This window comes from Symsagittifera roscoffensis, chromosome 10, assembly GCF_963678635.1.
Source record: "Symsagittifera roscoffensis chromosome 10, txSymRosc1.1, whole genome shotgun sequence".
In the NCBI taxonomy this organism is placed as follows: Eukaryota; Metazoa; Xenacoelomorpha; order Acoela; family Convolutidae; genus Symsagittifera; species Symsagittifera roscoffensis.
In genome coordinates, this window is record NC_087071.1 from 41677993 (window position 1) to 41694032 (window position 16040).

General features: G+C 35.5%; 1 protein-coding gene across 1 annotated transcript; it reads left to right on the forward strand.

The window, feature by feature from the left end:
- Positions 1–612: 612 nt before the first annotated feature.
- Positions 613–11735, forward strand: LOC134855067 (azurocidin-like). The gene is made up of 5 exons (XM_063871447.1): positions 613–982; positions 8607–8715; positions 9195–9397; positions 9876–9998; positions 11542–11735. The coding sequence occupies exons 1-5, from the start codon at positions 688–690 to the stop codon at positions 11733–11735; spliced, it is 924 nt and encodes a 307-aa protein (XP_063727517.1). The 5' UTR covers positions 613–687.
- Positions 11736–16040: the final 4305 nt, after the last annotated feature.

Below are 16040 nucleotides of genomic sequence, written 5' to 3' on the forward strand. Positions count from 1 at the left end.
CAACCTATTAAAAATGCGACTAAAAGCTCCATTGTTATTTTAAATTATTGCCACAAAGAAGAAAAAAAAGTTTCATTCGAGGGGGTATGTGATACTGCTACTGCAATAGCAGTAAAGTGATGTAGACTCCAGTGAACTACTCTTTGTATATTCTATCATTGTGCAAGGTCACTGTATCTAAAACGTTCGGTACACCGCTCAGACTAGCACGAATCTACGTAGATCTCAGCAATTCTCACAGAGAAAACTATTAATTCGAGTAACAATTTAATTCTTTTGATTTAAAAATAATCCTACCACAAAGATAGCTTCGTAGGAAAACACATTTTTACAAACATTGGTTGAAAGCCCTTGAAATTTTTTTGAGCAAATTTTCTTTCTCCAGTTCAGTGAAAAAGTTTTAACATAATATTATCGGTTGTGATTGGATTACTAATATTATAGAAAACTAAATCCATTTTCAGTTTGAATTGATATGAACCGAATGAGTTTGTTTATAAACGGGCCTTTATAGTGTTGAATAACTCAAGAAAAAGAAAATAAAATTTCATACATTGACCCCTAAAAAGCTCATAATATTTACCAACGTCATCATAACGTTGGACATCTTAACCGATGGCCCTGACTTTTAGCTTCATTATCAAAACATTAATAACTAACTGTCAAATAATTTAAACCAGAACTAGCATGTATTGTAACTGTACCTTAAGAATGATTTTTTTTCTGGTGTTGTTCGATACGTTAAAACTTGTGCTTACCAAATCTTATAACATTGTCGAATCCGAATCAAATTCGAACGAAACAACTGAAACAAAAGTCAAACTCCAATCATTCCGCAATTTGATCATTAATGGGACACCTAGTCCCAGAAGACTATTCTATGCTAGGGTCAAACTAATCAGGCAACATGGGTTTTGTGGAGCCTCCATTTTGGAGGGCAGCTTTATCTTGACGGCAGCAAGCTGTGTCGCTGCAAAACACCGTAAGTTTCAACACGTCGCGCCAACCGACATAACTAGAGTTATGTTGAATTTATTTCCAAAATTTTTCTTAAAAAGTTGGCTAGTTATTATGACCTTCTTTAAAGTGGGATCAATTATACTGAAAATTGAAGGGAGTTAATTTGCTGTTGACAGAACAAGAGGAATCTCTAACAATTCGAAATAATACAATTTTCAGTTTCTTTGATAACTTTGTTTGAGACCAATTTGGTGTCCCAGAGTTTTTACTCGAATTGTACACTTTGTTAACTTAAGGCATATGATAATCACTGCACTCAAACATTGGTTGTAAGATCTTCAATATGTCTTACTATGTGTATAGTTAACAACGCGTACAAGATCTTGCAAGACTTACAAAAAGTTTTCAAGATTTTATAAAAGACGATGCATGTTTTCTTTCTCAAATAAAACCAGAATTAACTAGTTTCTAACGGCTAGATTTGAGAAACAGAGGAATTGAAGCAAAACAAATTAGAAAAATAGTTTCTATTTGTTGTTCATAAGAAGTTATGAAAAATTAAAGAGCTGTTTATTCGCAAGATTTTGCATTATAACCACAATCTTTCAAGCTCTCGCAAACACTTGCAACGCAACCTTGGTTGAAGGGGGTATCAAGGTAGATAAGCAAATGCTAACTTGAAAATTCAAGACTTTTTTCTCCATTCTGGTTTGTTTTAAACAAAAAAGGAGAACAAAAAATATCAAAACTAGTTTGGTTCAAATTCATATGAGCTGGTTTATTTTAGGACCGGTTTATCTATTCAAATCCTACGTGGACAACTTACCATTTTCCTTCTTAACAATTAAGAAACAGAGTTTTTTTTAGAAAATTTTGTCTCTGGTTTTTGTCTAAGCTTTTTTTTTCCACACTTTTTTTGGAAGTGGGTTGTTCACAAAATTAGAAAAAGAGGGCACCTAATCTCCGCTGTGCTTAGAAACAATGAATACCATGATGGCAGTTTTTTCGATTCGAAAAGAAACACACATTCCCGGGTTGACCGAAATGCTAATCAATTTTTATATATGGAAAATGCTAGTCATACACTTTTTATGCAGTACAAAAAAAAACAGAAAATTGCATAAAAGGTCTATGATTAGTGATTTTTCATATATGGAAATCGTATGACTAGAATTTTTCCATAAACCAAAGTATTGATTGTTTTCATTTTAATTTCTCAAGTATTTTTGGTTGTTTAACCGAACACAAGTTTCAACAACCTTGGTTGCTCAAACGTAGAGTAACCAAAGATTTGACCGTCTGGCATTAACAAGGCATTGCAAGCCGCCTGAAATGTCTTAATTCTGTCCTTCACAAAAAATGTAACGAAACTAGCAAACGTTTAAAATTTTGCAAAAATTTTCAACGATGATTATTTTTAAAGTTTGAATTTTAACTTATCAAACATTGATCAAGGCATGCGTAAACTTGTCATAAACAGAAAATAGGAGATCTTAACGCGAAAAGGAAAAAAAAATACAAAAATAGTGTATCGAGGACTAAGTTATGAACACAAAAAATTAAATGTTGCCTGCAAAAAAAAAAATTTTTTTTTGAAAAATGTTTGTTTGAGTACAAAGTTCAATTCGCGGTTGAAAGAAACACAAAAAGAAATTTGGAGCGTTTTGTCGCCATCAAAAAAAAGCTAGTCGTACAATTTTCAATTATGGAAATTGTATGATTAGCGTTTTTGACAAAAAGTTTTTCTTTTTTATTTGGTACAATACACCGAATTCTAAATTTTAAGCCAAAACAAGAAAAAAGTTTTTCGAGTATTTGATGGCACCATTTCAGCAAAAATGTACGAAATTTGCGTGATTATTATTTTTTTAGACTTAGTTTATGGAATCGTATGATTAGCATTTTTGGTCTTTGGATGTCAATCCGGATTGAGGGGAATTAGAGGAGCCTTGGAATTTTAATCAAACTGACCGAAAGAGCCAATTGTTTGTAAAACAAAAAATTCTGTTCTTTAACGAGATATAAAAATTTAGCAACAAAAATTTCTTTGGTTAAGATAGCGAGTTTTTCTCTACAATTTCGTCTAACCAAAACAGCAACTTGCAACCCGTTCGGTTTTCTTTATCTGATTGGTTTTCGCTCGCATTTGGTTATCAAGTATACAAGCCTAGCTAATCAGATAACTAACAATTATAACTTCTGTGAAAGTTAACTAGTTTTTCCAGTTACACCAAAACTGAAACTAGACTGCTCATATCAGGGCGAAGCCTTGAAAGTTCCGAATGCCTTTTAAGGTCTATGGAGCTGTTACAACATAAAAATAAAGTCATTTTTTTTTTAAATTTGAGATTTTTGTTAAAACCATCCCCACACACGCCATATAAAATCAAAATGATAAATTTTGCTCCTAATAACAAATCAATTATGGCAAATAAGCTTCGTTCAACCAATTTGGAAGAATTTCTAAGACTGATTAACTGTCCGCTTAGTCGTTAATAGCGTGAAATATATCGCTCGTTAATTGTCCCTAATTGGTCAGAATGGCAATATTTAAACCCCAAAAAATTTACAAAAAAATCACAGGTGATATATCTTTTCAAATTTAAGCTCAGGACAACAATACCTTCTGAATGAAATAAAACATCTGCCAAATTTGCTAGTTAAAAAGACGAAATTTGTCTGAAGAAAAAAAAACCACTCCGAGCACAAATTTTCCGTTACTTTCGTTACGAAAATTGGAACAAAATAAAGAGTAAAATTGATTTCATAACAAAATTGCTGTTAATGTGTTCTTCTTCATCTTTTGAAACAAGGAAATTTGAGTAGAATTAAGATCAGCACTAGACTATTTGCTTGGACAAACTCCTCAGTCCGAAAATATACAAGACGAGAAACAGACGGTGACCTGAAAACGAACCTAATCTGAAAGATAACGAACCTAATTTGTAACAAAAAACTACAAGTTATCTCATCTGCTGCATCTATCAAAAGTTCTCGAATCAAATTTAACTAAACACAACCCGTACTCAGGTGCAAGATCTGAAATTCTTTATTTTAATTCTTGATAAGATTTTACATATTTCAGATCTGAAATATGAATCTGAAATAGAAAATGTCACATCTGAAATAACCTTGAACAAGAAAATTTCAGCTCTGAAAACAGATCTGAGAAGTTCTTTGTTAAACTATAATTTATGCATTTCGAGCAAAATATTGAGTTTTTGTTTTTTGATGTTTCTGCAATACACAATTATGTTTAGATTAGCTAGCGGTAAAAAAAACTTCCAAATAATTTCACAAACATTTTTTTTTCAAACTACATTTCTCGCTCAAATGTGTTAAAAAAAATTTCAAAAGTTGTTCGAAGACCTGTTAAATTTTTGATTTTTATGCGCTACTTATGCGTTTAAAAAGTTTACTCATGCTTGGGGAAACATATTTTGACGGTCTCCCAGTGGAGACTTTGCTGAGTACCTGCTAGTAGCTATCAGAAGCTACCAAGCTTAGAAAAAATCAAAATTCGCAAAAATTGTGTCAGAATAATTGATTTTTGAGACCTGAAATAACCAAGAAAAACTAAATTTCAGGTATACAATTAGATCTAAAATAACCAATCCTTAAAGCATCCATGCGCTATTTAAACATTTCACAGCCTATTTCAGATCTGAAATTTAGATCTGAAAAAGATTATTTCAGATCTGTTTTAGAAAATTTACTGGGTACGGGAAACCGTTTCAGATCACATACAATTTTCTAAGGCCTCAAATAATATCATTTTTACTGTTTTACTGTACCAAAAAACAAAACTAAAAAACTAAGCACAGATGCTCACCTTTTACCGTTTTAGTAGAAGAATACTTTGCTCAAAAAAATAACAAAACATACATTTTTTGATTTCCGATAAATTTCATTAGAACACTGAAATGTCACATATGTATTAAAAGCATTCCTTTGAATTGAGTTTGAATTTGTAATACAGACAAGGAAACGTCTTCAAAAAAGTTACTTTTAGCTTTCAGAATTTTTTTTACCCATCTTATTCAAGGCGAGTTTTCACGCACAACACAAGTATTCCAAATTGAATTGAGGCTGGCTAATTGGTCATATTAATTTCTTTGGACTTCAAATTTTACACTTGGATATCGTCCAAAAATTATAGTTTTTCAATGTTTCCTTTTCAAAAAACTATTCGATATGAATTAATGGACAGACGAAACATTCAGGGCTTTGCCCTAATATAGAAGCAGTCTTGTTCACTGTTCTGAGTTTATAACAAAACCATAAGATAAGTCACTACTACGAAAAACGTTCCCAATGGTGTGCTCCCATGATTGGTTTTTTTAACATGCTATAATCACGCATAGAAAACCCTCCATTGTTTTTCACAGGCCAGCCTCACTTTAACCGTGTTCAATAGTTGCTAAAACAAGCGTCTCCCCCCGGGAGGAGGTCCCAGACTCATGCCCAGTTTTTGAGGGTCAAAAGCCTGGACATGAGTCGCGCCAAGGGTCACGCCGCATCCGGATTTAGACCCCAATTGCATAGTAGCGCCGATAGTTTGAGTCTGGAAAGTCTGGACATAAGAAGCATTTTCAAATAATTTTGATACTGATTCTTCTTGAAATAAGTTAATATTCATTAAAGTTAGCTTTAGAGAAGCAAAACATGGCACTTCATATTCGGATTGAAAAAAATTTTCAGAGAAAAACGATGAAAGTAGGTGACGTTTTCGAAATTATTACTTTTTCGTTAAAAATCCACAGGAGAACATATTAACTATTATAGACCTTTAAAACACCATAAAAATATCTATCAAATGAAGAAATAGACAAAAAAAACGTGCTTAATTTTGACAGTTATCCGCTATGTCGTGTTTCCCAAAAACAGCGTTTTGGCGGTACTCGAAAACAACTGCAAAGTTAATTAGTTTCGTAAATTATTTCTATCGTTATACATATAGCTAGATGAACCACACTTGGTGCTTTTTTTGATCTATAAAAGATAATTTAAAAGCTCGTGATTGTTGAGAAATTGAAGAATAAAAAATAAAAAATGCAAAAAAAAGAAAAAAATTACTGGAAAACTAAAAGTTTTTGACTGAATTTGAAGTGTTTTGAGAGAATTTTGATTCAGGGTGAGGATGATAATTGTTTAATCTGTTTTTGAGGAAACAAAACTCGGCAATTCATTTCCGAAAAAAATCATAGAAAAACGATGAAAGCAGGCGATTTGTCGACAATTCAGCCTTGAGTTGCCTATTTTTCTAAAAAACCTCGGATATTACGCAAGCTATGGAAAGTTGCACCGTCTCTGCTTTGGTCTGCGCCGTCTCCATTCTGATTGCTTAAGTCACGCCGCTTCCATTTGCGAAGAATTGTTTCATGACGCGCCGTCTCCAACTCAGTCTGGAAAATCGCGCCGTCTCCGCCTTTGTCTGAAAAATCGCACCATCTCCGCCCTGGTCTGGAAAGTCGCGCCGTTCCCGCCTTGGTCTGGAAAGTTGCGCCGTCTTCATTATGAAAGCAAAATTCGCGCCGCTTCTACCACGGTGGCGAAGAATTGCTTCTTGGTCGCGCCGACTCTGCCTCGGTCTGGAAAGTCGCGTCGCCTCTGCTTCGGTCTGGAAAGTCACTCCGTCTCCATCTCGGTCGCGAAACTGTTGAAATTGCAATTTTTGGTCGCGCTGGCCAGGCTGGTCGCGCCGTTACTTTTTGAGTCGATCTTTTCCTGGGTCGCAGAAGCCCTGAAAAAATTTTTCTTAGTCGCGCCGTCTCCATGTTGGGCTAGAAAGTCGCGCAGTCTCCATCTCGCTCTTGAAAGTCTGAAATGACTGAGCTTGGTCGCGCCGTTTCCTGAGACGCAGGGGCGTGCCGCATCCACCTTAGTCGCCAGTAGTGAGTTTTTCGGTCACAAAAGTCTGGAAAGGTCAAATCTTGGTGACGAAAGTCTGGACATACCAAATACGAGTCGCGATGTTTTGGTCGCGCCATTTCCGCTTCGGTCGCAAAAGTTGCGACGGATCTTCATGTTCGCGAAAATCTGGAAAAGCCAGGTTCTGGTCGAAGACTGGAAATGCCTAATTTTGGTCTGAAAAGTCTGGACATGTCGAAAGTTGGTCGCGAAAGTCTAGTCATGAGTCTGGGACCTCGACCCGGGTAGTAGACTTATCAAATCAACATAAAACACTTACCTATCAAAAAACAAGTTGATTGATTTCTAACAGTGTTGTAAAGTCAGCGAAACGAGGGGGTGGGGGTAAACTAGGACCGTAATTTGGGGTGGTCTCAAAAATTATCCTTGACCCCCCTCCCCCAAAGTCTACCAATAAAAATTCCCCCCATGTTCAACCATAAGGGGGGCGAATGGCGCTTGTGGTAAAATGGTAGTGATGGGGGGTGAAGTAAAGGGTGTAAACTGAGATGAATTGAAGAAGAAGAGACAAAAAATTGAAATTTTAGTCTGAAATGCAACATTTTATGAAACGTACGTAATACGTAGCAACTGCACTAAACAAGAAATGAGATAAATCAGCTAAAAAACTTTTTTATTAATGATTAACCTCTCGAAAAAATCCTATATATTCGATTAAAATTGGTTATATTGGTATTAAAATATTAGGATTATAGTTAATTTTTGATTGATTATAATCGATTATAATGGGTTATATTGACATAACAATATTAGTGTTAATCCATTTTGAAGGACTATAGTCTATTGTTTTGTAATTTTATAGGTACTGATCATATTATGACAATATAATCTATTATGATCCATGGGCACTCGATGCGGGACTGCGAACGCTACTGGAAAAAAAACCTGCAAAACTTTACAAACTTGAGTCTACATAATTGCTAAGTGACGCAAGCCACTTATGACGCATTAGCAGTACCAGTCAATTTGAAAAAAAGAGACTTACCAACGAACGTGCCTCAATTTATAGAGCGGACGAATTTTAACTAGTATACAAAAAAATTCATTAAAAACATCAGACCCTGCACAGGTTCCAACCCTCCTACTTTGTTGTGGGTTGCCTTCCCAATCTCTAAGCTACAGATCCATGATACTTTGAAGATTAAGTGCTTTTTGTAATAATATAGTCTGGTAATACCCTTAGCATTTGATGTACTTAATGGCTGGTTATTGATCAAAATTAACACTCTGTAAATGAACACATTTTATCGCAACATTTGCGCCGCAACAATGTTTGCGACTTAGGTTGGAAAATGAGATAGTTCATACTATAGACAAGCTTTGTGTGTGTAAATATAGAAACCACGCATCAATCCAATTGCATATTTTCATTTTCAAATTAAGTTCAAACTTTCACTCAACCTCGGATAAGTATAACCGATCCGGAGTTTAATTTATGTTTTTGCTTCTCGGTTTTTATCCAATTTACAGTTTTTGACCCTAGGCATTCCATTTTCAAAATTACTCCCCTTCTTTTTTAAAACCTTAGTCAGGGTAATCAATCAGAACATTATTGACTTATAATGAAAAAAAAGAATAAAAATGTATCTTATAACCCATTCGTATTTCCATGACTAATATAGATACAGTTAGGCATGTAAAAAAGAGTAAGATTGAGGTCATTATAAGACTAAGTTGTTTCATTAGCCTTTTCATTAAATATGTTGTTGTTTTAGCGGATGAGATGATTGTTGAAGTTGGAGATTTTTCGAGAATTCGCCGTCATTATTATCCATCAAATAAGATAACGCTCTACCCAGTGAATGCAATCTATCTAGCCCCAGGGTAATATGAAGATAATTGTTGATGTTGAAAAAAATCAAATAGAAATTATTTCGAATCACCTTTTTAATTATATGATTCATAGGAAAATTTCTCGCTTTTTGATTAGACTTTCAAAGGAATGTTGCAATTTTTCGTTATTTTCATCTTTTTAACGAGATCCTATATCCTGGTTTGTAACATCTACTGTTTCAAATTTCAACGGGGATAGCCGGTTAATGTGCAAGTAGCATAGAATGTTCCGACCATAGTCTTAAAAAGATACAACTTCTTATGAATTCTAGTTGTTTTTTTTTCTGCTCGGCGTGATAAAAGGATCTAGACGAAAAACTAGAACTTAAGAATTTTCGATATTCATGTAAAACAAGCAGACTGGAAAACAATTTTTGTTCAAAAATGACTCGAAATCAAAGAACAAATCAAACTTTATACGACTGGAATTATTGAAAATACTATACCAAACTTGATTAATTCCAACGCAGGTTCGAAGAAGGAGTTCGACCGAAGAACGACTTGGCAATTCTTAAACTCAAGTACCACATACCCGGAACTTGGTTTTATGCTCTGCCAATATGCTCTGAAGAAGTTCCAGAAACAGATTATGGGTCAACTTTAGTTGGATCTTGTGGTATGGGTTATGTTAGTACCAGCCGTGATCATACTGCTGTTTCGCACAAACTGAAAGGTAAGTGAGCTTTATTTTATGATTTTCGATAAACACTTGACACCGATAAATACTTGTCAAAAATTGTTTTTTTTTATTTGAAACAACTGAATAACTGGAGATGATGTCGTTAATTACATTGGTCAGTTTTTGAAAGATTCCGAACCACTTACGCCGTTTCAAGGCATCGCAATCAACTGTTGTTGGATAGTTATCACTAAAGATGTCAATTAGATGTCATACGTGGTTGCCAATGTTACCGCTAAAATAAGCTAGGGAAAGCCGATGCACTTGAAACATTATTGGCTGTTATCATTTGTTTCTAAACTTTTTTTTTTCATATATAGCTTTACAGAGCCAATTTTAGCTCCGAAGAAAATTAATTTACATTGGTCATATTAGTAAGCGCGAGTAATCTTCTAACAAATAACGAAACATTTTATTTTAGTTGTTATATAACGTTTTAAATTATTATAAATCTTTTTTTTCCAATCGTCAGAGATATACTTCACCATGACTATCTTCGACTCCTCCGAAGGTCTCTTCTTCTCCCGGTGCAGAGAGGACAACATTTGTACCACGCCCATCCTCGACGGGGGAAACATTTGTATCATGGATGAAGGTATCCACTTATGACCAAAAATTCCACTACCCGAGTCGAAATCCTCCCGCATTTAAGAAAAGTGAAAACAAATCGATTATAGTGGATTTTCGTGGTCTATAATCGTGGTATATAATCGATTCCCATGTTACGTTTAGACAACAAAATTGGACTAAAAATGGAATTGATTCCATTTTTTCTCGCCAAAACAAACATCATTATAATTCATTTTGAATCCATTATAATGGATTTTATAATAAGTACGAAATCACCTTAAAATGGATTTTTTCCACTTTAGTTTTGTTTCGCGATTCGTGCAAAATTTTGAGTTCGTGCAAAACAAGAGTTTCAGCATTTATCAAGTGAGTGATGCGGAAACTTTGCGAAGCGTGTGTACAGCCTAGCCTATTGCATTTCAAAACCTAATCTCAAATTGCAAAAAGATTCCGTTGAGCTCACCCCCCCCCCCATTAGCTCCCCTTCAATCCCCTAACGTTTGCCCCCTCCCCCCACTGAACCTCCCCATCTGAATCCAGCCCCCCCCCCCCACCGGAACCCCCCTCCCCACCTGAACCCACACCCCCGCCTAAACCCATCATCCACTTGAACACGTTAGGTTGGGGGGGGGGTAGGGGGTTTAATCTAGATGGGCAAATGCTAGGGTGGGTAGTGTTGAAAATGCTACGGGGGGTAATGTTGAGTAAAATAAAAAGTAACAAAAATATCAAAGTTAGGTAGAAAAAAATTCAGTTGAACAACAAGTAACCAATGTAACCAACTTTAAATTAAAACGTGGAAAAGATTTTATGTGCGTTGAAATTCGCATCTCATTAAAGTGGAAAATAATTGATAATAATTTAATTTCATTGTCAGTGTCCACAAAAACGAAAAAAAATTTGTTATAATGGATGAAAAAAGGTTATCGCATGGAACTCCAATGCGGGTTGGCTTCGATACCCACGCTATCGCATGATGATTTCCTTACTCCCAGTTTATCGCAACTAATATAGGATGCGTCGACCGAAAAACAAAAAATCCAGTAAACCCGAACTCAGATTAACACAAATATGGGTTTTTTTTTCACGGAAATCAATTCGGCAATTTTTTACCTGGCATTTTACCTGTTTCTTTTTTTACCTGTTTTGAGAACGGTTTTTTGTACCTGTTTTTTCAAAAAGTTGCCTGCGACGCAGAAGTTTTAGCCAGAACAGCGTCTTTTTAGTGCTCTAGAAGAGCTCGGAAATTCAATTTGGTCGACCTAAAAAAAAGGTTGTCAAAAATTTCGTAATTTTTTTGAAAATCCGCCCCCGTCCTCGAGAAAATCCTAGATCCGCCCCTGGACATATCATAAAGTCAACAACTAATAATAACCAATCACAATCGAGAACAAGAAACAAGTTTAAAGTTAAATTAACTAATTACTTCCTGAGTTTGCTTTCTGTTCCTCAAATCTGTTCCTCAATTCTGATTGGTTAATATATTGTTTGTCCACTTTTAGACCGGTATGAAACAAAGGTTGTCTGTTTTTTGACCCCACTGACTTACTTAATATTCGATCCAACAGGTGGTCCCCTCTTCAAATTCCATTGCGACACAATGGAGCCAGAGTGCATTCTGGGAGTGGCCAGCTACTCCATGAGCAAACCCAATACATCTGTTCCCACACAACACCGGGAAATATGCAACGATGGGAGCTACTTTACAAGATTATCCCTATTTCAAGACTGGATTGATAGCGTGCTGCTAAATCGATACTGAGAAAATTTTATTGAAAATAAGTGATTGAAAATTTTTCTTCTCTAATTGATTAAAAAATTTTTTATCGTTGTTATGGACCTGTCAAACCGTTTTTTCGAAAAGAAAACAGAGTGTCATAAATTCGATCACTACTAGCACAAACTTTTGATGCCTAACAGATCTTAAAACATTGATTTGACTTTATTTTTTGGAAAACAGCCCTGGATAAACAGTTTAGTATGATTTAAACGAAAAACAAGGATACCAACTTAAAAAGAAGATCTGTTTGTTTTATAGTTTACATTCTTTTTGTTACAACCTTTTTGTTCAAAATTAATGTCTAACCGAAATGAAATTGCTACAAGAATCCATCGGTTCCTGCAGTGAGGTTCCATGAATAAAAATTGATTAAAATCGATTCTCTTGGTAAAAAGTTTGCCAATCTAATCGATTATGCTTTCACTTTGGGGCTGTCACACAATATATCATAATCCAATATAATAAATTTTCCAAGCAATGATTTAAATCGAATAAAATCCAGTTAAAATCCTTCAAATTGGATCATAATGGATTTGATAAGTTTTCTAATAAGTTTTCAATCTCTAATAAGTTTTCCGAATTTTCAGCAAAGTTGCATTACTCACAGCGTATACGATTTCTAAACCTATTCACATTTGATTAATTAAAAAAAATCAATTTAACATCAAGTTGAACACGCCCAATTCCCTCCCCCTCCCCATTCATACGCACAACTAACCAACCCCCAACAACCTATGCCTACCTACCCTCAACCCCGCCAAAAATCTATCCTACCCACTACACCACCCTCACCTACACTGCCCTCAAACCTACCCCACCCCACCTACACCCTCACCAAACTCCAACCCATCCCAACTACCTATCCCCCACCCAACTATCCTACCCACTACACCAACCTAATCCTACACACACCTAACCACTGTAAAAGTGAAGGTAAGCAGGGGGGAGGGGGTTAAGGGGACACACATACTTTTCACGTAATTTCACGGTAAAAGTAAGTGAGGGGTACGTGATGGCGGCGGAGAGGTTGTGGTAAATGAAGGAGATAAAAAGGTGGAATTAAGTGTGATTCATTTAGGGAGAGGGGGAGACAAAAAGAAAAAAAGATAAAAACAACAAAAATTTTGTGCTTTAGCCAAATTTACAATACAATTTAGCAGCTGCAACGTTCAAGTTTTGAATATTTTCTTTCGACATTTCAACCCAGGCTCGTATTCTTAAAAATCTCATATAATCCGTTATAAGTTAGAATAAGCCTATAAAATCCATTATACTTATTTATATTCGACCATAATAGATTGAATTGATCTCCATTTTATTTGTTTCATAATCGCTTTTTTGGAAAGATTTTGAGACAGACCATGAAAATCCATGATAATTGCGGGTTATTATAATCCATGGGACCTCACTGAGGATTTTTTCTACTTGCACCTGCTTCTGCGTTTCGAAAGCTTAGTAAATCACAGATTCAACCAAACCTTTGAGGCTTTAAAAAGGAAAAAGCGTGTTGTGATTTGTTTTAGTCTCTCGATGAATTTCGGTATTGATCAGATACCAGTCGAATTACGGCATGAATCGACCATTGTTCGATCATTCACAGGTTGTGTTAGTATTAGAGCAGACGTTTTATTTCGCCACCTCTTTTGTTCTTTTATTCTTTTAATTAGTTGTACAAAAATTGTACAAACCTAACTAAATATCTTGAAATTTTTATGGAGCAGTCAAAAGAAGCGAACTTGCGGGTAATTCCTTCGTTCTGGTCAAATCACATCAAGGAACAGCCACATTTCTCGACACAATGGAGCGACCGAATTCATTTGGTGATAATCGCTACAGAGAATATGGACACGATAGTCTTAGCTGACCGAAGATCCCGGAAACTCAGATTCCATTCTTGGAGCAAGCAATAGAAAGTGAGCATGACACAGAAAGAGTCAGTCGAGAGACAAGGAACACGAAAAGAGGTATACGAAGCTGCCAAAGAAAAGAGGATCAATGAGGAGAAGAAAAGGATTAACATATTGAGAAGAGCCGAAGCCGACAAAAAGTAAAGCTTGATTTTAGTCTTAGCAATCGGCAATTTTGGCAGTTTTGGCGGCAGTTGGCAATTTTAGCCGTTTCTTGTAACATCAGAGAGACCGACGAAGCGGAATGGATTAGGCACGTCTTCATCTGCAAAATGAAGAATAGTAAAACCCAACGGAAGCTATTGAAAGCAACCACCAGTCCAACAGAAGCTCCAAGTTAAGCACTCATCCATACTTCAACCACCAAAAGTTGACAAACATGGTAAGATCATTGACCAGTGAGACGACTCTCAACTCTTTCAAAGTAAGTAACCAAATAAAGAAAGACCGAGCCTCAAAAACGACAAAAACGAATTCGTGCAGAAAATGCGAAAAAACTTTACCCATAGGCTTTTTGAACATTTGCCCAGCGAAGGAGATCATTTGTAAGTTTTGTAACTCTAACTGCAAAAAACACTGAAAGCAAACTGTTTTGAGGCTTTGCAGTCTAATTTAAGGCATTGCAGGTTAGCTTAGTTACAGAGGTTGAACTATAACGAAAATTTGACACAACAGGGTTTTCAAAAGTCATTTCGGCAGATAGCGCCTATAACTATGGTTTTTTAGGCAGAGCGCACTTAAAAAAAACTTCATTGTTTTTGCAGAAAGGACAAAAGACGCATTTTAAAAAATGTAAAGTACTGCTAAAATATACGCTAAAAAATACACTAGTATTATCAGCAAAATTTTGAATATGGATAAAAAAATGAAACCTGTGATTTTTTGTCGGCAGAGCGCACTTATAATCAAATAATTTTCGGCAGAGCGCACCGTATAAGTAATGTAATTTCGACAGAGCGCACCTGATTGATATAGAAGTACAACTAGATATACGATTTGATTTGCCGCTTACTCTTTAACAGGGCGATGTTTTAATAGTTTGTTCAAGCGGAAGCGGCAAATCAAAACGTTCCAAAGAGCAAACTTTTGCTTGTACATTATTTGATCACGTCTGATTGTTAAAAACCGATTTAAGATTTTCAGCCCAAACTAAGGCAATTTCACGCGGTGCGGTTTGAACAGTTTTTTTCAGACACTTATGTTCGTAATCTTGCTTCCCAAAAAACGGTTTGAGCTGTTTTTGATCGTTTTTTTAAAGAAGATGAGCGGTTTTTTATTTGATTTTTATGGACGTAATTAACCTTTAAAAAATTTTTTGGACCCCATTTAGCCAAACTTCATTTTTTAGGTTAAGTTTTGCCAGATATTTTGGTAGTCTGTTAGGTGTGGCACTCAGTTTTTTTGAAGAGAAGATTGCGTGTCCCTGCAACAATTCAACCGTTTGGAGATGAAATATCAAAAAAAATGCACAAAAATTGAGTGGTTTAAAACAGTTTCAAAAGATTTGATAGTTTCTTGCACGGATTTGAGCGGTTTTTGAGCGTTTTAAGGTGGTTTGAGCGCAAATTTCTGAAAAGCCGTTCAAAAAGCTCAATTCTTGAGCGGTTATTAAGCGGGATCCCGATTATGGAAGCATCAACTTATCTCGCTAAATAACTAACCACCCCAAGACAAAAAATACTCGGTACTGGAACCTGATCTAAACTACATTTTATGATTGGATAAATTAGATATTTTACCACTGTAAAGTATTTAATATTAACCAATCATGATCCATCTAACTAACAACCCACTTATTTGTAAGTGCTGAAATTACTTGTAATTTCAGCACCAGAGAGATTTGAATTTAACTTAGAAATTAGTTGACTCTCCAAGAGAACTTCAGCAGCCGCAATAAACCAGTATACCCTAGATCTATTGAGCCTAGCAGAGACTAGTTAAACAACCTGAGACTAGATAGTATAAGAGTAAGATTAGGATCGGTATTAGAGTAAGAAGTTGCACGAATCTATCCGGCCGAAAATAAGATAGCGTGACGAGCAGACGGTGTACCCTATCCGAAATTACTCTATGAGTTAACCACCTCGGTCATAACTCATCTGGTGCGACCATAAGTCTCGAACAAGACCTTAATAGCTTAGAATTAACCAAAAATAGATTAGAATTTAGACAAAACATTTTAAAAATGTCATACGACGATAATTTAATCGAAATGTCTCTACGACTCAATAGATCAGAGCCAATATTCCGAACGATAATAGAACTACCCGGAGTTGGAAGAATACCTCGAACCAGAGACGACATACGACAAAGTAGAAACTTACCAAATAGTTATATGATAGTACGGCAAAAGCCAACACAAACTTTTATATTTAGAATT